The following is a 23174-nucleotide window of genomic DNA, read 5'->3' as shown; positions in this document are numbered from 1 at the left end:
TTAGTTATACTATTCAGTGGTGTAGTACCTTAAACTCACCAATACTTTATTAATTATTGAAACTTAATTGAAATTATATTAAATTAAATGCAGTTTAAGTAAGGTTAGTAAATTTTAGTTCTTGAGCTGGATTGCATATACTTTAGTATGTTATAATATAAGGACATATATTACATTATGATATTATGTTGAATATATTCAATATAAGTGACAATGGCCCAAACAAAGAACGAGATTTATAATAATTGGAATGATTTAACAAAAGGGGATATCGAGGACAATATCTGGAGACCGCGCGCGCCCCGGGTTTAGTACGAGATTTATAATAAAGCGAAATCGATAGGAACCGCAAAGCGTCGCGGAACCCGCACGCAAACCCATTACCATTTCAAATTTAGCGAGCGAACTTTATAAAGTGACCCCCGCGCCAAAAGAATATTCGACGGCGAAAAAGGATTTTATTTACATGATATAAATTTTAAACGGCACGTCGCGGTCGGCTTAGATCCGAACCCGCCGCATTCCCGCGGAGGAAGATTCCTCGCGGCCCCACGGATTTGTTTTTATAAGTTTTTATTTGACGCAAAAAATCTCCCAGCGATAGATATAAAAACGGCAAGGTGAATGATGGGAGGAATTGAATTTGCGCAAAGATATTTTTCTTAGTGTACTTGCTTCAGTAGCACATATACAAACGAGTCAACAAAAATTAAAAAATAATTATATAAACTTAAATTTCTAACACAATACACAATAATATAATACATAATATATACAATAATAAATACCATAATAAATAATAACTAACTAATAATAAACAAAAACCTTACTTAACCTATATACTACACGTATTTTATATTCTACTATAAACACATTTTAGCTTAATACCTACCTAAACCTATTTATCTATTTACATTATTATTAGAACTACTACCAACTGATTAGTTTGAAGTCAGTGCCGAGCCCAAAAGATACAAAAATAATATAATTTTGTGTCGTATACACACAATTAAACTACGAACAAAACATAGTGACATTCAAAGTGATAATAATCACGATAAAGAAGTTTAAGAAGAAGTTCAGTTAAAGAAGAGAACAGTAGATAATCAGGATAAAGCAGAGCAATCAGCAGAGCTCCTCCGTCAAGAGATCACTTGTTTCTATCAATTCCTGTTATCCTCATCACCTTTTGAGCTTATTATCAATCTTAGAAAAACACCCGCAATATGGGAAAGCCGTCGGCTTATGTCGGCTTCATTGGTAATAAATGAGAGCATATTCTGACAGGTCGTCCAGAAGATTCTTTGATTGTAAATGTTTCTTTTTCACTGATGGACCTTAACGCTCACGCAAAAAAGCACTCACGAAAAGCTAAATCATAGTAATCATCATATATATATATATATATATATATATATATATATATATATATATATATATATATGTATGCACACTATTAGATCTTCACACATAAAGAATAGAGAGTCAGTTAGAAGCTATGTGACATTATTTATAGATCCCAAAAAGCCCAATCGGATGACGGGTCCATAATTAAAAAAATTAATAAATAAATGTACTTTTCTTAGCTTTTTTTAGTTGTATTTTAAAGTCTGCTTTATGTTTTATGCAATTAGGACTTATCTGGACTGGATCTGAGGTATAACGTGGTTTCCGAACCACAGTCCGCGGTGTTAAGCCTACCGACTAATCAGTGTCCTACTTAGAGATCACCCCACAAGACATCGAGTTTTACCCAGGCTCCTATTCTCATCACTCTAATAAATATTGTCTAAGATGCGACACCTGTTGGTACATTCTTAAAAAGCTAAGTTGTTCAATAACTTCAGGGAGATCTATCACTAACACCAATCGTTCAAAAACCATGTTTTGAAGATACCTCATAAAGAATGGAATAAATGCTTTGAAAATTGGTTTAAGCATATGCAAAAGTGTATCGATCATCGTGGCGAGTACTTTGAAACTCTATATATTTGCCCACAATATATCTCGTCATCGCTGTGATAGTTAATGCTGGTTGATTAATTTGGGGGTATTTTTTAATTCGAAATGGGATAATTATTGTTGAAACCGTTGACGCGAAATCAAATATTTGATTAAATTCGATACAGAATCCGGATTTATCTCTCTCGATTTATTAAAAATCAGCAATTTAGGACATGGCCAGCTGACTAATCCCGTTATTCATTGCGTCGACGTTCGAGAGAAGACGGACGTCCATGAAATCAGTCTTATTTCGTTGACAATTCGCATCGGGCCGAATTATTAGAAGCCGATGCCCGTCATTCCGTCGTAAAACGACAGCGAGGGAGGCGAAAGAAGAAAAAACACAATTCTGTTTCCTGCCCGGCTGGAAATTCAGTTTCGCCAATTAAGGAGCGTCTTTAATTGTTAGCATCAATTAAGCGGGCGGCCCCATTCTTCGTCATTAGCAGGATTTGCGTAAATTGCACGTTTTCGGAAGAAATCCCCTTCAATTTTTTTAACGGGAAACTGCGCTTTTACGCCGCCAACTTATTCGTTAATTTGGATTTTTCCACGGACGTTTTCCGAAACAACTGTTATTGCCATCAATTTACGTTTATATCTGGCTATTGGTTTTATTAGATGCAATTATATTAATTGCATAAAAAAGTCTATTTAGGACCTTTGTTGGTTCGAATCGATGTCCTAATTGGGACCGTTGAATGTCGTCGATGGTAGAGGTGTTGAAGATGATTTTGATGCAAGAAAATATTTTTTAGTTCAACCATCTTTTAGATTGAGTTTTTCCATTTTCAATTAAATATATAATTTGTTAAATGTTTTGTTCTATATCATCAAAAATAGCCAATAATATTAAGAGATCATACCAGAAAGACGATGAAAATCAAAATATAACCACAATGATGGATAGTTCTATTATAGATACATATTAAAAGGACAGGATTTTCTTGTTTTGGACAATTTTAAATGTAAATTCAGCGTATAGCCTATTCACAGTTTTTTTTGTACGTCATCAAGATGTTTAGTGTATTGCCTGCCGCAATTTGTAAAATCGCTTTAGAATCAGACAATATTTCCTTCTCATTTAATTCTAGTTAAAAAGAGACAGAATGCTGTCTAATTAGTTCGAGCATATAAAGAATGGGCCTGTCAAAATCGTCTGATAAAAAATAATGATAAAAATCGTCTAACTTATAATTTATTTTGTGGCTGTATAATTAACCGTATTAGATGTACTATATTGTTAAAATAAATTATATTTGCTAACATTTTTGTTGTAACATTATTTTATTTAGAATAGAATTTCGTTTTGTGTCAAAGCTAAACTGAACTAAAACTCAGAGGTGATGCGGCAACATTGCGACGTTTTGATGTCACAAATTTAAATGATATATGTACTAAATAACTTTGAACAGGCTATATATTCAGCATATACCAACAATGAAGAGGGATTCTAGAGTTCATATATATCTGGATCATTTTAATGCTGCACAACATACATTTTTTTTCATACATCAATAATTACACACTAAATATTTTAAATTTGAAGAAGAACGTGATAAGAATCATGTCTTAATTTTGTAAGAGCGTTAACTTTTCAGATCGGTTTATTATTTTTGTTTATTGATATTTTTTCGTTAATTCCAAATGTAGCATAAGATCCCTCGATTCCACTGTCTCAGTTAGTGTAATTTGCAATATTATGCCGCAGAACACAAACTAACAGACCTGGAAGTCTCTTCTACTATGAGAAGTCTATGAGAAGTTTTGGTTGAGGCTACATCATTTTCGAGACTAGTAGCAGATGAACCATTATGGTATTTAACAGTTTTTCTTTTATTCATTGGCAGTTTCACGAAATAACAGAAACAGCAATATGTTCAGCTATATTTCCATTTCAATATAATGTATGGTAAAATGCTGAAATTAATTTTATTCTATGTAAACACTTGGTTGGTCAGGTGTCTGTTGTGGGCTGTCTTCAAGGAAAAATTCCACAAGATGATACTAGATTTCAGTCATATATAATTTATTCATTCAAATATCAGCAGCTATTTTAATCAATTGGAATAAAATCCAAAGATCCACAGCAAGATACTGATTAGAAATCAGGTGTTCAAACCAATACATATGCTATATGATACAGAGCTGTGGGACTCATCAATGTGAATAAGTATTGCAGAATAATGTGTTGCGTAACACAGTGGAGATATTCAGACTTGGAAATTCCTACAGTCAATGAAGAAATCAAAAGCTTTGCTGGGAAATACGAAGATGTGCTGTATTTCCTCTGTATATGAAACCCCAAAGGTACTTGAGCTATTGCATGGACGACACTCTGTCAGCTATAGTTCCGACGTGAAGATGTGTAAGGTGTGAGAACAAAACTATAAATTGTAGCTGGATAGGTTACATTGTGTAAATTGTAATAATTACTGTTAGCAGAAAATTAATGGTTGACCCGGGAGTCCAGTTTTAGTAAATATGTGTTAGTATCAGCATTATTTATCAACCAACCATAACAAAATTACAGAAATATTCACCGATCACATCTTCAAATTGTTTTGCACAAATATTAATAACTTTACCTGCAGTTGCATTTAGAACATGTACGTTGATCGACGCAGGAACTGCGTTGCTCGGGCTGCAGGTATAGTTCCCGTTGTGAATCTTCTCGGCATCCTGAAGGTGTAAAATACTGGAACTCCTTCCCTCCTTGACCGTCACTCCCGGATCGTAGTTGATCATCCTCTGTTCATGGTACCAGAAGACGAAGGCTGGTGGTTCAGTCGAGTGCTTCAGTGTGCACACTAGGCGAAGCATGGAACCAGATCGAATGTATAGGTCGGGTGCTCCTTGTATTTCGGCTTGTGCTTCTGCAATGAAAATAAAGTTGTAAATATTATTGAATCATAGTCTTTATGGTTTTACATTCTCAGTTAATATTTTTAGTTTTTCTTCGAATTATTCTGTTACATTGAGTATCTTCTTGTCTGTATATGTATCTTGTCAGTATTCCTTTAGGTATAATATTTGATCGCTAAAAAACTTATTTTAGATTTTGAAATACTTAGTGTAATGGGTAGGAAATTAAATTGACAATAGATAAGAACTTATAACTTAGAATACAAGCCATTTTGAATAAGAATAAACAAAAACTTTTATTGGTTTAAAATGTTTCATTTACATCGAAATTAAACTAAATTAAAACGGTGGCTTCAATTTGGACAAACTTGATAGCAAACGGATGAAAAAGCAGATCGCACTTTGTAACAAGATAGAACTCCTTATTGTTGATTCTATAGCTATTCAGTAGACTCTGAAAATATAACAAGAAATATTTTTAAACAATTATTTTTAAGTTGTAATTGTAGGGAACTACTTTATTTATACGATATGATTTCTGCGTGTCGCTGTCACTTCTCTACTTTGACTTACAGCGTCACTTGTAAAAAATATAAAATGGGTATCATGCATACTTAGATTATGAAAATGTTAATACATAAAAAATATTGAGTTGATTAATATCTGTGTATATACAGGTTTGGGCTATTTGTATATTAAATACTAATACATATTTAGTATTGATATTAATTACTTTTTAAATAGGTAATTTGTTATTACTATTTCAATCATGTGACGCTAAGTAAATTGTAATTAGGGCTTCATATGCTTATGATTTCAAAATACATTAGAACATAAGTACATTTAGCGATCTTATTAATGGGTGTATTCTGAAGAAAATAACGCTTTTGTAAGCAAAATGGCGACCGGTAAGTATGTTAATATTGAATGTCGACAATACCTCATCTGTTCTGTACGTCAAATTGTTAAATATTTCCTCAATTGTCGTTTTCATTCTCAAACTGGAATCTTTACGAAAATTCACCTCACACGTACACCTATGATGCCGAAAGGTGGCGGCGATCGAGTGAATCTAGTGAATTCTGTAATATATTGAAGATTGCAATTTGATACACTTTACTGTTAGCGCATAACAACACAAAATAACTTAGAAAAAAATTTTGTGAATATTTAACCGGTCACCTGAAACAAAAAAAAACCATAGTACCTCCCTAATTACAAAATTAGATAGTTGTCAGAAAACATCACAAAAGATGAGAAGCAAAGAATATATATATATATATATATATATATACATATATATAGATGCAGACGAAAAGTCAGAACCTACGATGTAGTAACATTACAGTACTCAAACAAGCGACATTATTTTACTTTCGTTCCGTCATTTCCTTCGTTTCCTCTCACCAGTATGATAGATGTCGAACTTTTACGACCCACCGTTTAGTCAAAATAAAGTCACAAAGTATTCAGCTGGTCGTTGAGGCGAACCTAACGATGCGTGTTTATAAAAGAGGGGTTGACAAATGGCAGCTACGGCGCCAGTTTCTCCAAACCAAAGCTGAAATGCCAAACGAAATATCTTGTTTTATTTATGTTGGATTGGCGTACGACGGTTGTTCAACTGTCGGAACTAATTTGAAGTTCCGTATAAAATTTATATATTTACGCTGAAAGTTTTCTATTTCTTTCTATTATTAATAAGTACGAATGCACGAATAATGATTTAGTGCGAGGAAGATTTTCAAAACCGTTATTTTTTAATAACAGATATATTGAGTGTTCTTATTAAGGCATTATTCTGATTTAGAAATTTGAATAAACCAATTTTTCATATTTCCAAAGCTTAGCCCTTTAACAATATGCCATCAAAACAATTTTGATTGATTTAATTTAATTTCGGAGATACAGCTGTTTTAGGGACGTAGCATCTGGACTGCGCGTTAGTTTACTTGATTTTAGGAACTATTCTAGTCTAACAATTTCAAAAAATTCACATAATTTAATTAAAAGCGAAACTTTATACTATCCTTTCAAAGATTTTGACAAGATATTTCAAGTTCTAATGAACCGATGTACTGTAAAAAAAATGTAAATGTGTAAATCATTTCTATATATTCTTCCATCATATCAACGTATAAATAGTATGGATTTCTATTTTTTTAAGTTTAGAAAATGTAAATAAATATCAATAATATTATTTTTTCAAAAAGTCATAATTTTCTCAAAGAAAATTAATTCTAGTCTAGATTCTTGTCTAGATCTAGTAAAAATTGGATAATTAAAATATTATTTGGTTTAATTTTTAACATTCATACTTTTAAATTAAAGTTCTTCAAAATTAAGGTCAAAATTGATGTTTAAATATTAAAGAAAATTATTTTCTATAATTCATAATAATATAAAATCAAGAAATATGTCTATGGTTGTATTTTAAAGTGTTACTTTAATCAACTAGGGTTTCTCTTCTGATTATTTTCGAAATATAAATATTTCTTGCAAATTTAAAATGTTTCAAATTTTGTAATATTTCAATTTCATAATCTATATATATATATATATATATATATATATATATATATATATATATATATATATATATATATATATATCATAGCTACTTGTATTATGAAAATTTTTTAGTAATATTGCTGAATTTTATACAATGCTAATGCCATAACAAAGGAAATATTTATGTTTGACAAAATATTCTTCTAGAAAACTCATAACTTTTAATTCGTTTTCCTCATTTTAAAATTCTATAAATTGAACTTTCCGATATTAGCGGCTCATCACATTGGTTAACTAACTGCAAAAATATGATCCAGGATGCACACTTTGCTAAATAAGAGCATGTTTAGTTTCACAGTAAAAATAATGCTGTATATATCATAACAAAAAGCAATTATTATATTTAAAATCCAGTGAGTGTGTTCTAGAATACACTCACTGGATTCAGGCTATGAATACACTGATGATGATGTTCTTATGATGATGCTCAGAATATTTTACATAGTAAGCGACTTCAAACTTTAATTTTGGTTGTTTTTTGAAAATAGGATCGATTAGAGTCATCTATTTCAAGGACTAATAGATGATCTGACCAGTATAGATGGCATGGAAGGTGAAGACTTTCATAAATATTCTGAATCAATAAATATTTGGAAAATATAAAAAATAATATATTTGAGATAAAATTGATAAAATGTGTAGACAAAATATATTTCAGCTTCATATATTTTTTCAGACGTTTCTCCACCTTAAACAAAATAAATCTTCACAAGGCCTCCAAAATTGGAATTTCTTTGTGATGCAATTTTCTTAAACGATGACCGACTAATGCCATAATGAGGAAAATAGATACAGGTTTATAAATTAAGGTTGAAAGATTTTTTACATTTTTGATAGTTTTATGGAAACTAATTTATCAAAATGATGAGGAAGGCGAATTTATGATTTTATCACTTACTGTATCTTACTGGATGATACAAATATTGCTGCAGAAATTCTATTATTAAGAGGGATACACAAAAACCAGAGTAGGAGTTTTAAGTAGTAGAAATTTAAAAATTAGTCTAATTTAAACATATTCAAATATTATAAAGGGAGAATCATGCTTAGTTATATTGTGAAAATGAATTTGAAATTCCACTGATTATATTTGGGGCTAATAGCGTAATTAAATGAGTTTTGAAGAATTTCTTAAATTTTTGGATGGATTTATGGAATTTTTTGTTATTTAGTTACATCTTACTTACATACGTTCAGTAAATCCTAATTTACAAATTAATTTGTTACCAGCGTTCTGTTTTACTTGTATTAATGCAAAAGAAAGTCGAGCACGGGATTAATACATTAGTATGTATTTCCCAAATTTATGAAAATGAATCTACGAAAATAATGAGAAAAGGGATTTTATTATACCTTGAATTTTATAGCATCTTATTGAACCGTCCACGTATTACTGTGGGAAACAATAGGTGAATTTTACGGAATAAAAACTTTCCGATGAAGTTCCATTATTAAGGGAGATTTGTCTGAATTCTAATTCGAATTATGTACAGGCGGTAGAATAAGCGAACGTCGAACAAACTCAACAACGTGCAGGCCAAAACACGGCCCGGAATTATCCAACAAGTTGTTTCCGAACTTGGACTGTGCCGAAAGTTGGAGAGTACGAGGCGGCAGTTCACTGCAGCGAACTGGTTTGTTAATTTTTAGCAAAACATGGCGGAACATTTTCTATTCTAGCATGGAAGTTTGTGGGATATGGGGGTTCATAGCTAAACTGTTTAATTCCGTTAATTTATATATCTTTCAATGTAGCAATATTGAATTTCTAGTGAGATTAAACTAAGTTTCGGTTTCTATGATGATATAACTGGGACAGTCGGTAGGATTTCGGGAAGATCAAAAGACTGTTTTTTTGAATTCATTCAATTAACCGGAATCAAAATAATTATCAGAATAACAAGACACGTTGGCGTTGGATTGGCACTCGCTTCCCAATTACTTAAAGCGTTTCTTGGTATAGTATAATGGAGTTTGGGAAAAAGTATCGCAGCTGAAGTTGTAAGCTCACAGACGGCGGACTGAAGGTGCCCAATGGCCACTAGCCATAAACCATTAAGATGATCACCTAAGAGGTATTCAAGCTATGACAGCAATAGTCCGTGGATTTCTGGCACATGCATCACAATTCCAGGCCATCACTCTACTAGTCTACTGGACCAGTGTACTACTACTACTACTACTACAAGCTTGAAATTCAGGGTGAATGGCCGCTAAAGTCGAATTACAGTCCAGATTCTTAGGCGTTGATAATTCGAAATAGGCAATTGACCCAATTAGAATGTCACCTTCTCATAAAAAACAATAAATTATAATAACATAAGTAGACACAAGTCAAGCGTCCTCGCACGGCTGCGAATGGGGCACTGTAAACTGACACATGAATATTTGTTGAAGGAACAGAGCCTATCCTTACGTGATTTGTACCAGATGCAACTTAGCGTCAGACATATCCTACTGCAATGCCAGAAATATGACGATTCGAGGAGACAACTTGAGCTGCCGACAACACTGGAACAATTGGTCCAACCTAAGCAACTGAATCTGCTGATTGGCTATCTAAAGACTATAGACCTACTTCAACACTTGTAACATACATTTATTATTGTGTAATTGAAACATTTTATTGTATATACTCTACTGTTTATAATCTACTCTGTAGTATTTTAAGCTGTTAATGTTCATATAATGTATTGTAATTCAACCTAACTCTTAACTCTTAACTTCACTCTTCACTCTTAACTCTTAACTCTCTAAAACTCTATGTTGATGCGATAACATTGCGACGTTTTGCTGCCATCAATTCAGATGACGTGAGTTGGCTATTGTTTTGAAAAGACTATGTATTTGACATTATTTCTCATTGTCATTCCCTTCATAATTTCAAAATGTCTTAAATTTCGGTAAGGTGAATTAACTGTTTTATTGAATAGGTTATATCAACATCAATATGCGATTGTTCGAGACTTAACTAGGATATAATGATAAACAACGTTATAATTTTTGTTACCGGTAAGCCAATTTGTAGATATTCGAGATATATTTTGTGTCTAAGTCAGCATCTGCCTTTCTCTCGTCTGTTAAATTGCCAAAAATCGTTTGCCTTTCTTGTCGTTATTTTCTCGAAGACGAAAAAAAGAGTAACTAATGGGAAAAAAATTAAACAGCCAAGAGATTTTTATTCTTGCTGAGCTGGCTTAATAACTCGTCGTCGTCGTCGGCAACGTTCAGAAAATAAAACAAACCGCACGGAAGCGGAATATTTTATCGTGGTGTAGTGGGTCCGCGGCCGAATGGGACGACTCCGACGAAGAATTTCGCTTTTATGGTGGGCTTAAGAGTAACCTTTAAAACGAAGTAAACTTTCAGACAGACAAACTCTCCATAATATGGCCATTACGGCGGTGTTTTCTTAATGTTACGCGGGTAAATGCGGAAACGAAGATGCGGCCGGTATTAAAGTAACAAAAGAAGAAGTTCTTTTGCCGAAACTTTACGTCCAGCCGATGGTATAGAGTGGTAAGAAAAATAAGTTTATAATGGATTACTTGAAGAGATGCTGAAAATCATCGTTTGCTAATAGAAATAAACGGTGAGAATGCTCTAAACTTAGATATAAGTGACATGTGATATGGATATGCAAGGCAAGGAACGTTCCAGTAGACCGAAATAATTTGAAGATACAAAACTGCAACTGCTATCGGATGAAGACCCAACCGAAACCTAAAAGCAATTAACAGAAGCGTTAAATTTGTCCCAAGAAACGAAATAAAATGGAAAAGCGAAAAATCGTCTGTTAGATACTGTTTCAAGGGTATGATCGGAAGTCATTTCTGCATCGACTAGTAATGAGCGCTAAAAGTCATTGCCGTTACCTGGTAAAGCCGGCCGATCGATCGAGTCATGACCAAATCGTTTTGGTTGCAAGACGATGCTCTGCATTTGGTGGGCCCCTTAATAGTGGTTGCTAGTGACACCAAGTGATCAACTGGAATCACGCATTAATCGTAGAACATCCAGAATTGGCCCGAAGATCCGTTAAGATGGTTTTACAGCAGTATAGCTTGCGTTTCATAAAGCAAAACTGGTCAAGGAAGCTTTGAGAGCACTTGGATGGGACTAGTCGGCAAGAAAAATTACCCCAGATACGCCAGTAGTCATACTGGGTAAGGTAGTATGTCTTATGAGATAATCTTTGAGCTAGTCATTTGCCACTCCGAAGGCTTAATGCTGAAGACAATTGTACGTTAAACAGTAGATGCAGCACCGACAAGCCCTGGTTGGTAAAAAGGATGTTCTAAAATATAACTATAGTATATAGTAAATATAACAATACTATATACTAAATATAACTATAATAAAATATGAATTAATTGAAAAAATATAAGTTAGCAGCTGGCCCTCAGTTTTTAAACAGGTGTATATCTTGATATTCAGATATGATTTTATTAAAAAATACATATACACATAGAAACATTCTTAGAAACTATGAATTACGTATGGCCACGAAGCCATTACAACGTTCTTATAAATATTTGTACATATGAGCAATTTAAGAAAATTACGGCCTATTCATGTATCGCCATCGGTTTATTATCATCACAATGAGAAGCAGACTCAAGCTAAATAAGCTACCATGTTACTAATTACAAAACTCTCGGCATAGAATGTCTTTTTTTTTTTCGGTAAATAATCCTCGTAATGTATTGTATTCGAACTTTTGTGTTTCTTCAGGTTCTTCAGTTTATCTGATGACTAGCATCTGTCTAAATGATCTGTCTGTCTAAGACGTGACTAGTTGTCCTCCGTTTCCATTTTCGTTTTTCCGAATCCCGAAATAAATCGAGTCCAGAGACTAAAGCACAAGAACAACCTAAAAGTGCTAATATCGCGAAGCACAGAGTATCCCGCTGAAAATGTCCCGGAGAGAAAAAAGCTCATACGCGAACGGTTTCTAATAAAAATACAACTTAGTACGGCAGACGCAGAAATGTATTTAATTCAGCTTTATTCGGTATTATTAAAAAGTTTTGTGCGGGCGAGTGTTTTCAGCCTTCTCTCTGGTCCGCACGGTGTGCGAATTCGGAAGGATTTTCTTGAAAATCTGAATACGAATGAGAGATAGGCTTTATCTGAGAGCAAGCAGCATTTAGCGTATTTTCGAATAAAAAATGATTCGGTTTTTTATTCGGATATTCCCAGTGGCGATAGGGAGCTTCCGCTTCTTTTATAATAGCTAGACTTCATTACTTACGTTTCAATTTTCGCGCGTTTTGTTTAAAAAAATAATTCCTAGTCCTATAGAAATGACATTATTCATTCCGTTACTGATGAGATAGTTAATGTTTCAGTGAATTTTTATTGATATTCTGTTGACAGAAATATTTCAATGTTTTTAAAAAACTGGTAAAGATGATCTAACAAGTATAAAGCCATTAAAATATGAGAATTGTTAAAAATTATCATTGTTTCCATTTAAAAAGGAGGGTGAGTGGCGAGATTGATAACTATTTATATAATTTCAACGAACTACGAAATATTTGATTGTGATTATTACAATATTGTAGATATTTTGAATGGGTTAATTTAAATAATATATAAGTTAGCTGACTATCCGGTTCTACGTAGGTATTTTCTTTCTGTGTTGAAATTCATATTTCTTTTGTTAAAATAATAATTTTAAATGATAAATCGGAAACAGAAAAAAACAAAAAATTGGAATACTTGCATTTATTATGTAAATATTTTTTTTTAGGGGAAAATAATCATTTTACTCTATTCTACGAACTTTACGCAGTTCAAGTACATCTGTTCAAAGGCAAATAAAAAAAAAACAATAATTGCATATACATTTCAACGCTAGCTTTGTTTAGAACACGTAACTAGCTGGCCTCCGTTGCTTTTTTCGTTTTCACAAATCCCGAAATAAATCGAGCCCTTGGATTCAAGCACCAAACGTTACCCAACTAATAAAAAACGAAAACAAGAACGATATATCTAAAAGTGCTAATATAGCGAAACACAAAGTATCCCGCTGAAAATATCCCCGAGAGAAAAAAGCTCATACGCGAACGGTTTCTAAAAAAAATACAACTTAGTCCGGCGGACGCAGAAATCTATTTAATGCGGCATTATTCAGTTTTATTTAAAAGTTTTGTGCGGGCGAATATTTTCAGCCTACTCTCTGGCCTGCACGGTATGCGAATTTGGAAGGATTTTTAAAAAAACTGAATGCGAATGAGAAAAAGGCTTTATCTGAGAGCAAGCAGCCTTTAGTGTATTTTCGTACAAAAAATGATTCGGTTTTTTATTCGGATATTCCCAATAGCGATAGGGAGCTTCCGCTTCTTTTATAATAGCTAGATTTCATTAGTTACGTTTCAATTTTCGCGCGTTTTGTTTAAAAAAATAATTCCTAGTCCTATAGAAATGACATTATTCATTCCGTTACTGACGAGATAGTTAAGGTTTTAGTGAATTTTTATTGATATTCTGCTGACAGAAATATTTCAATGTTCTCAAAAAACTGGTAAAGATGATCTAACAAGTATAAGGCCATTAAAATATGCGAATTGCTACAAATCATCATTCTTTCGATTTAAAAAGGAGGGTGAGTGGCGAGATTGATAACTATTTATATAATTTCAACGAACTACGAAATAATTGATTGTGATTATTACAATATTGTAGATATTTTGAATGGGTTAACTTAAATAATATATAAGTTAGCTGACTATCCGGTTCTACGTAGGTATTTTCTTTCTGTGTTGAAATTCATATTTCTTTTGTTAAAATAATAATTTTAAATGATAAATCGGGAACAGAAAAAAACAAAAAATTGTAATACTTGCATTTATTATGTCAATATTTTTTTTAGGGGAAAATAATCATTTTACTCTATTCTACGAACTTTACGCAGTTCAAGTACATCTGTTCAAAGGCAAATAAAAAAAAACAATAATTGCATATACATTTCAACGCTAGTTTTGTTTAGAACACGTGACTAGCTGGCCTCCGTTGCTTTTTTCGTTTTCACAAATCCCGAAATAAATCGAGCCCTTGGATTCAAGCACCAAACGTTACCCAACTAATAAAAAACGGAAACAAGAACGATCTAGCTAAAAGTGCTAATATAGCGAAACACAAAGTATGCCGCTGAAAATATCCCGGAGAGAAAAAAGCCCATACGCGAACGGTTTCTAAAAAAAATACAACTTAGTCCGGCGGACGCAGAAATCTATTTAATGCGGCTTTATTCAGTTTTATTTAAAAGTTTTGTGCGGGCGAATATTTTCAGCCCATTCTCTGGCCCGTACGGTATGCGAATTCGGAAGGATTTTTAAAAAATCTGAATGCGAATGAGAAAAAGGCTTTATCTGAGAGCAAGCAGCCTTTAGCGTATTTTCGAATAAAAAATGATTCAGTTTTTTATTCAGATATTGCCAGCAGCTATAGGGAGCTTTCGCTTCTCTCTTTTACAATAGCTAGGCTTCATCAGTTATTTTCCAGTTTTCGGGAATTTTGTCTAAAAAATTATTGAGTCCTATAGGAATGACATTGTCCATTCCGTTAGTGATGACATAGTTTTAATGTTTCAGTGAATTTCGATTGGTATTCTGTTGATAGCAATATTTCAATGTTCTTCAAAAACTGGTAAAATCGATTTAACAAGTATAACGCCATTAAAATATGAGAATTGTTACAAATTATGATTCTTTCCAATTAAAAAGGAACTTGGGTGGCGAGATTGATAACTATTTATGTAATTGCAACGAACTACCAAATATTTAATTGTGATTATTACAATATTGTAGATATTTTGAATGAGTTATTTTAAATAGGATATATATTAGCTGATTATCCGGTTCTACGTTACTACATTAGTAGCATATACATTTCAACGCTAGTTTTGTTTAGAAGACGTGACTAGCTGGCTTCCGTTGCTTTTTTCGTTTTCACAAATCCCGAAATAAATCGAGCCCTTGGACTGAAGCACCAAACGTTACCCAACTAATAAAAAACGAAAACAAGAACGATCTAGCTAAGAGTGCTACTATAGCGAAACACAAAGTATCCCGCTGAAAATATCCCTTAGAGAAAAAACTCATACGCGAGCGGTTTCTAAATAATACAACTTAGTGTGGCGGGCGCAGAAATCTATTTAATTCGTCTTTATTCGGTTTTATTAAAAAGTTTTTTGCGGGTGAATGTTTTCAGCCTTTTCTCTGGCCTGGATGGTATGCGAATTCGGAAGGATTTTTTAAAAAATCTGAATACGAATGAGAGATAGGATTTATATGAGAACAAGCAGCCTTTAGCGTATGTTCGAATAAAAAATGATTCGGTTTTTTATTCGGATATTCCCAGTAGCGATAGGGAGCTTTCACTTCTTTTATAATAGCTAGATTTCATTAATTACGTTTCAATTTTCGCGCGTTTTGTCTAAAACATTATTTCTAATCCTATAGAAATGACATTATTCATTCCGTTACTGACGAGATAGTTAATGTTTCAGTGAATTTTGATTGATATTCGACTCTCAGTAGTATTTCAATATTTTTAAAAAACAAGTATACGTTTTAGTTTCTTAAAGTTATTTAATAATTAAATCCTGATTAGTTCTGTTCATAAGTAATTTTATATAAACTTATGATTTGTTATTTTACAGTTCTTAAAGTACTTATACTACTAGCAAGTTCTTTTTCTAATAGCAACATAACAACTATATTAATAAACTTTATTTGCCCCTCACTTATTTTCTTTACTCACTATTCTATGTTAGTTTGACTTTTATCTATTTTAGTTACCATTTCGAAGTCTGGATAAAAGATACTGTTTGCAGAGTAACGAAAAGCATCAACAATACTCCCTAGTATTTTGATTGAAAATCCTGGGATATTCTGTTCATGAGCAATTTTATAAAAACTTATGATTTGCTATTTTCCATTTCTTAAAGTATTTAAGATCTTCCACTACCACCAAAATATTTTAATTAAAAATTTTCTTGTCAGCTATTTTCATTATTCATAACAGAGAATAGTTGGATTGACTTCAATCAATTCTGGTAACCATTTCGAACCATTGATAAGTTACTATTTACAGATTACCAAATTATTATAGGTCAGTTTTAATTGCTGATGTGGCAATTGAACTGAAAATGGGCCTCGCCACTAAGTAATCCTTTAAATGAAAGTTACCCTTTGGGAATCATTTAAGCATACATCAGATTTATGGTTTTCACGGTTATTATTCGGTTTGAATTTGCAGGAATGATTGAGGACTAAAAAGTATTTACAATATAGGTGGCATCTGACTCCATTTTACAACAATAACTTTATCTGCACAGACTGTAGGACATCTCTGCAGATGTGTGTTATCATTTAGGGTTAGCGTAGCGTGAAAACGTTCCATCGTTAATCGATTAATTGCTCTGGTGGGCGATTATGTAGTATATAAAATGGATTTGGTATGTAATACGTTTCTTCGTCCAACCCGTGGTGTGAATATAACATAAATCGCCTAATAACCCAAAGCTTTATATATCGTATATTTTGTTAATCATGTTAGTAGAAAAAAACCACATAAATTAATAATTAAACATATGAGTAAATAAAAGAAAATAGTCAAGTCCCAAGAGTACATTAAAATAAAATGGAACGAATATTTTGCCTATAATTTAAATAAAAGCTATTAAAATAGCAAAAATTTAATAATTTCTATTAGAGTAATCGAAATCACTCGAATTTAACATGCGTTTAAATATTTGCCTTTTGGTGGGCGACATAATATTTTATTTTTCGAAATATCCGGACATACATTAAACCATTATCTGTATGTGTTCCACAAATGTTGACAGTGTATTTTTATTAAAAGCCGAATTATTTATTCGACGTTACCATCTGCCTTTATTTATTTTAACCGAAAATTTCGGAATAAAATATATTTACCGATGGTAATTCAGAAAAATATAGATTTTGATCCATTTATTATTGATAAATTATTGTTTTATGTAGTATAACGGTAAACACAAATATTTTTTATGGTCTAGATAACGAAATATTGTAAATTATTTTATGCTAGTTATATTTAAAACTATTTTATATAGCGCTGGTTAAACAATACTTTATATACTAGTCTTTACTGTGTAATAATATAACTCAATTAATACACTAAAATATTAAAACACATAAATCAATCAATCTTCAATAATTTTGTTGAGCTAATACTGGTCACTTATAATTTCATTGTACAATATATTTTGACATTCTTAGGCATATGCATATGCGAACATTAAATGATTTTATTCATTCATTTTTTAATTTAGTCTGGTAAAAACTGAAACATATTGTAGTCCAACGAGGCAAAGCAGGTTGAGAAAGAATATTTCTTAGATTCCTAATTAAGGATTTCCTATAATTAATTAATGTGACCCCTACTAAAGCTTTTTGTACCATTGGGAAATGTTATCAGTTAAAGGCATATTAGGAAGAGATGTACAAATTTCGTTACATATTAAATTTGAGAGACAAAATGGTGGAGAAAATTATTTGGACCTTAGTGCGGATGATAAAATTTCGTTTTGAATGTCAGTGGTAAGACTTTAAAGTTCTTATTCGTTCTGATATTAATTTTAAGTTTCATCTTAAACGTTATTAAAAATATATTTTTATACATAAAATCAGTTTGGTTTGGTATATTTGATAACATTTTCTGTTTAGTTACTTTGAATTTGCAAAGATAAATACTCAGAACTCTTAAGCAAAGATCCAGGATCCAGAACGCCTGATAATTTCCAAGGTAACAATAATAAAGTCGAAAATATATTACTATTTATCAATAAAAATTTTATTCTCATGACCCTATTAATTAATGCATAATATTGAAATATAGAGATCTAAGTGCTACTATAATAACAGAAATAATTATTTACAATCATATCATATATTTATATACAACCTAAAACCATATAATTAATTAATGCCGTAAATTTGGCACATTATTTAGAAGTTCAGAGCTAGGACGAAAAGCCAAAAGGCTAAAAACCAGTTGAATGAGGTAGTCCCAACTAAAATCCGAATGAAACATTCGATGACAGAAGGTAGTCAATTACTAAATGGCTTATGATATTTTCATTAGTGCCATAGTTTTGTATTAGTACATTTATCACGAGAAATTCTAAAGAAGATTCTTTATACTTCTTGAAACTAAATATCAGTTACTTAATACCTTATACTCAGTATAATTACTAGTCTCTACCTTATTGTTGACGGTAGGCTGAAGATACATATTGAATTTCTCGAGACCAAATTAGGTAAATAAATGGCAAAAACTCTCCAAAAATAGCCTCATCTGACTATATCTCTTTTAAGCAGATATTTTGACAGGTGATTTTCAACAGTAATTGAATATTTAATTCTATAATCATTTTTACTGACTCCTTTTTGCAATAATCGCCAGTTTTCTTCAAATAAAATCAACCAATGCAAAAGGGAAAACTCCTATTTTATATAGAGAAACGGCAAAACCAACGAAATTTAATTATTAGAGAGGGTTGTTTACGAGTCGTTTAGATTGATATTTCGCATGTTCATCAATAGATATAGCTAGCCAATATACATACAAGCTCCTAATAAAATAAAACAAATGAAACACATCTTAAAAATTAACAAGTCGAAATTGACCCAAAAACTGTGGTGGCTTCTTAAACGACAATTTAAATTAAGATTCTACAACAAGTTATTATTATAGACACAAAGAAACCTAATGTTAGCGTGATCTGAACATACCTAACCAAAGTTCTCCCCATTATCGTTCACCCTTATGGTAAATTAGAACTGAGGTCATCTAAAGAAGACAAAGATTCGAAGGTACCAGCAACCAGCGAATAAATTAAATTGTTTGAGAAAAAAACATCAAGAATATTTCGATCATAAAAACACCAAAGTATTAAAACAGCTTAAACAGAGTAGACCCGGAGGTTGAAGAGAAAAAAACCCTTAGAACTAATATAGTGCCGAGTTTTAAAACTATATTGGGTGTACCAGTAGGAGACATCTATCAAATGCTAATTAAGATTAAGACTGAAATTCTAGATTAGGACCTTTAAAACAATATGAGGGAAAATTACTAGAAAACTATAGTTAATATGTGTGCAATGTATATTAAAAATGTCTAATATATAAGCAATTTGGTATATTGGCTAAGGCATTGACTTCAAACTGACCAGTTGGTAGTAGTCAGTAAATTATGCGTATATAGTAGAATATAAAGTATGTGTAGTAGACAATTTATATAAGGTTTTTGTTTATTTTTATTTAGTTATTACGACGATTATTATTTACATATTTGATTTTAAAACGTTTTTCTTTTTGTGCTAAATATCTAAATTTGATTTTGAGTTCAATATTTATCCTTTGAAGTCAGTTCAATTTTTTTAAAAATGTTTTTCATTTTCCTCTTTTAAGAATAATGTCTCACGGTATCGTTCCACTTAGTTTTTTAGTCAGTTGTTCATGCGATTTTAATTTGTAAAGAATTTTGTGGTCAACGGCCCTAATATTTTGTCATGTAACTTGTTATATTTCTAAATATATCAGTTGTTGTTACAACATGTTTTTAAGGGATTCTATTAAGATAGAGCCTAACAGTTACTAAAATAATTCCTCGAAGCCTAAACATCCTTTTTGTTGTTGTGGAAACAGTGATACCGCTCTACTAATATAGTTGGAATTGTTTTGCCGAAACATACTGCGTAATACTCACTAAACTTTATAAACTTCTATATAAATGCCGTACCTCTATAAGTGTGTTATTTTAATGGCATCTTAGAAAATTTTAGGCCGTGCAGACGTCAAATTAATTAAATTGTTCCTCCCGTCGCGAGTGTGTTGAAAGTTCATAAACTTGAGACTTCCATCACGAAAACAACGGTCCTATTGACATACAGGGTTTCAGGAGAGCACTGTTTAACCGTGTGTTCTTTTCTTAAATTGTTTTGGCGTATAACTTGTCATTCTTCGCTTAAACTCAATAATTTCGATTAGTTATATATGACAAGCGTATGTTTAGAATAACTACCCAACTAACAGAGTTGCATTATCCTGGCTATTTGTTTATAGCCAGTTAATTGTCGTTTGAATAGTTAATATGAATAAATTAACATTTTTGTGTAGATAATTAAATTAACAATAGTTAAATAAAATCAACATTCAACAAAATTTTTCCAATAATTTTTGTTAATATTTAAATATATAATTCATCGGCATTAAGCCTACCGACTGGCGAGTGACCAACTTCGAAATCATCCCAGATGACATCCGGTCTTACCCAGCCTGGTTGCTGTCGTGACTAGGTTCACTTCCGCTGTCGGATTTTTCACTATTGCTTACGGACAATCACAAATGTTAAACATTCACAAATATTAATTTAAGTTTAGTTTTACTAACCAAATAACTATTACCTGTTCGGTATGGGTGTTAATGTATGCTGTCTGGATAGAACCACTACTTCCTTACAGTTATGTTTATTTTTAAAATATATATGCACTATTTATACTTTTAGCCCCCCTGTTATTTATTTATTAATTTATTATTTTATATATACACTTTATATCTATCCCCGTCCTTTTTATATCATTACCGTATTATTGTATAGTCTCGAAATGACGGCACCCATTAAAGCGGCAAAAAGGACAATAATTTAAGACCATGCCCTAGCTAGGATTCGAACCCGAGACTCTCGAAATTGTAAGAAAATCGTTATGTCATCTTGACCACTGTGCTAACCATTTCACCAACTTTATTGTTTTTATCTATCCATATTTTCTGATTCTAAAAAGGCGATTTTAGTGGCGATTTTAATAATATAACGTGACGTTATTTACTTAAATAAAAAATTGTATTATATTTAGTTTTCTCCTAATCCAAATTTATCAGTAAATAAGTAAATAACTAACAAATGGTTACTGTCGGTAAAATAAATAATTAGTTAAAAATACACATTATTTTACCCAGAATATAAATTCAAAATTATAATTACATGATATTTAAAAAAATAACTAGAAATTTTCCACATTATTTTGCAATTTTTTAAATCTTATCTCTCAACTGCTACTACAAGTAGTATTTTAGTGAACTGTGGAGTTTTTAAATCGTCTAACCTCGATTTATTACAAAAACCTATTAAATATTCTCTAAAATTCTCAAATGTCTTTAGGCTAGTCAACATTCACTAGATACCGACGAAAATGATCAAAATTATGCTAAAATAATACACTAGGGCTACTATTGGATTTTGGAAACAATAGTTTCTGAAAAAGTCTTGATATATAGAAAAAAAAAGTTTAATCAACACAATGCATCTCTTCATAGGGCTCAAAATCCCAACTAAAATCATATGTACAAATTCCGATGGACCTGTTTACTTAACAGATTCTTCCACAGAGAACTTCCACTCTTGTAAAAAGTACTTCCTAAACTATTTGTTAATAAATAAATATATTTGAATATTATTTTAATTTTTATTTATTCGACAGTTAAACATTATAAGATTTCTTTTACTTGTTGATTGCTGCTAAAAAATTAAATATCGATCAAAAGAAGTAAGCACAATTATAACATCTTTGGACAACAAAATTGCTGTTGAAAGAAAATGAATTAACTGGAGAAAACAAGTTCAGCTTTCCACAAGGCTTTCTTGTTTATCAGAAATTTCTTCACGTCACCATTTACTTTAGCAATGTTAATTTTAATAGATTGCTGACTCTGGCCAAGCAAATTGACTACTTTTCATTTCGTTCCTCGATTTTTTTTGACTTTTTCGAACAGCATTATAAAACTAACATAAATTATAGAAAATTTTGAATATTAGAGTGTTTTAGAGACACTTCTTTAGATTAAGGATTTTGTTATTTGTTTTGATTTCAGATAACTACCATTTTATATAGGTACCATTTTTTTAACAGTCCCCTCATTCATTAGCCTGTAACTTATAGGATTTTAAATCTTTCCCTCTTATTTTTCTATTATATATTCTTTAAACATAATAAAATAATAAGCTCTAAGGATAGTAAATATTACGTTATAATTTCTACTAGCTGCCGGGAATATTAGCGAAGGCACCATATCACAATTGGACAAATTACACCAAAACTACACCAGGCAAGTGCCAATATAAATAAATGAATCTAAACCTGGAAATTAACGGGACTAAATCTGCGCAAGTGTAGTTCACGTAAAATTGCAGAAGCACCAATAACATTAAATAAAACTATCATTCCATAGACCAACAACGCTAAACATCTCGGAATTAGGAAGAAACGAACATATAAACAGAAAACATTTAAAGATAGATATAAAGAAGAAAATAAAATAACTGGAATTGAAGTATGGGAAAATGTATTGGCTAATTGGAAGCAAAATCACAATTATCAGTTCAACCAAGTGTTATTATGATAACTGTATCAATTATCAATAAAATACTAAAACCTATATGGACATACGGAGTTCAATTATGGGGATGTCCGGCAAAGAGTAACATAAACAAAATACAAATGTTACAAATGCTTCAGAACAAGTTAGACTAGTAGACTAGTAACAATGTAATAATTAAATATATATATATATATATATATATATATATATATATATATATATATATATATATATATATATATATATATATATATATATATTTCTATATGCTAACTTGAATAATTTTTATTTTGCTTGCGAAAG

At 31.5% G+C, this 23174-nt stretch overlaps 1 protein-coding gene across 1 annotated transcript in view; it reads right to left on the bottom strand.

Annotated features, from left to right (window-relative positions):
• The window catches only part of LOC143196091 (lachesin), a 226092-nt gene that overhangs the window by 27458 nt on the left and 175460 nt on the right, over positions 1–23174 (bottom strand). Inside the window, exon 5 of the mRNA XM_076403678.1 lies at positions 4593–4880. Within this exon, the coding sequence (XP_076259793.1) occupies positions 4593–4880 (288 nt within the window). The remainder of the gene's footprint in view (positions 1–4592; positions 4881–23174) is intronic.

Source organism: Rhynchophorus ferrugineus, unplaced genomic scaffold (assembly GCF_030347505.1).
Source record: "Rhynchophorus ferrugineus isolate W39M unplaced genomic scaffold, kcgeb_rfMv2 rfM4, whole genome shotgun sequence".
Lineage (NCBI taxonomy): Eukaryota > Metazoa > Arthropoda > Insecta > Coleoptera > Curculionidae > Rhynchophorus > Rhynchophorus ferrugineus.
The sequence above is the reverse complement of the archived record's forward strand: the minus strand, read 5'-3'. Positions and strand labels throughout refer to the sequence as shown.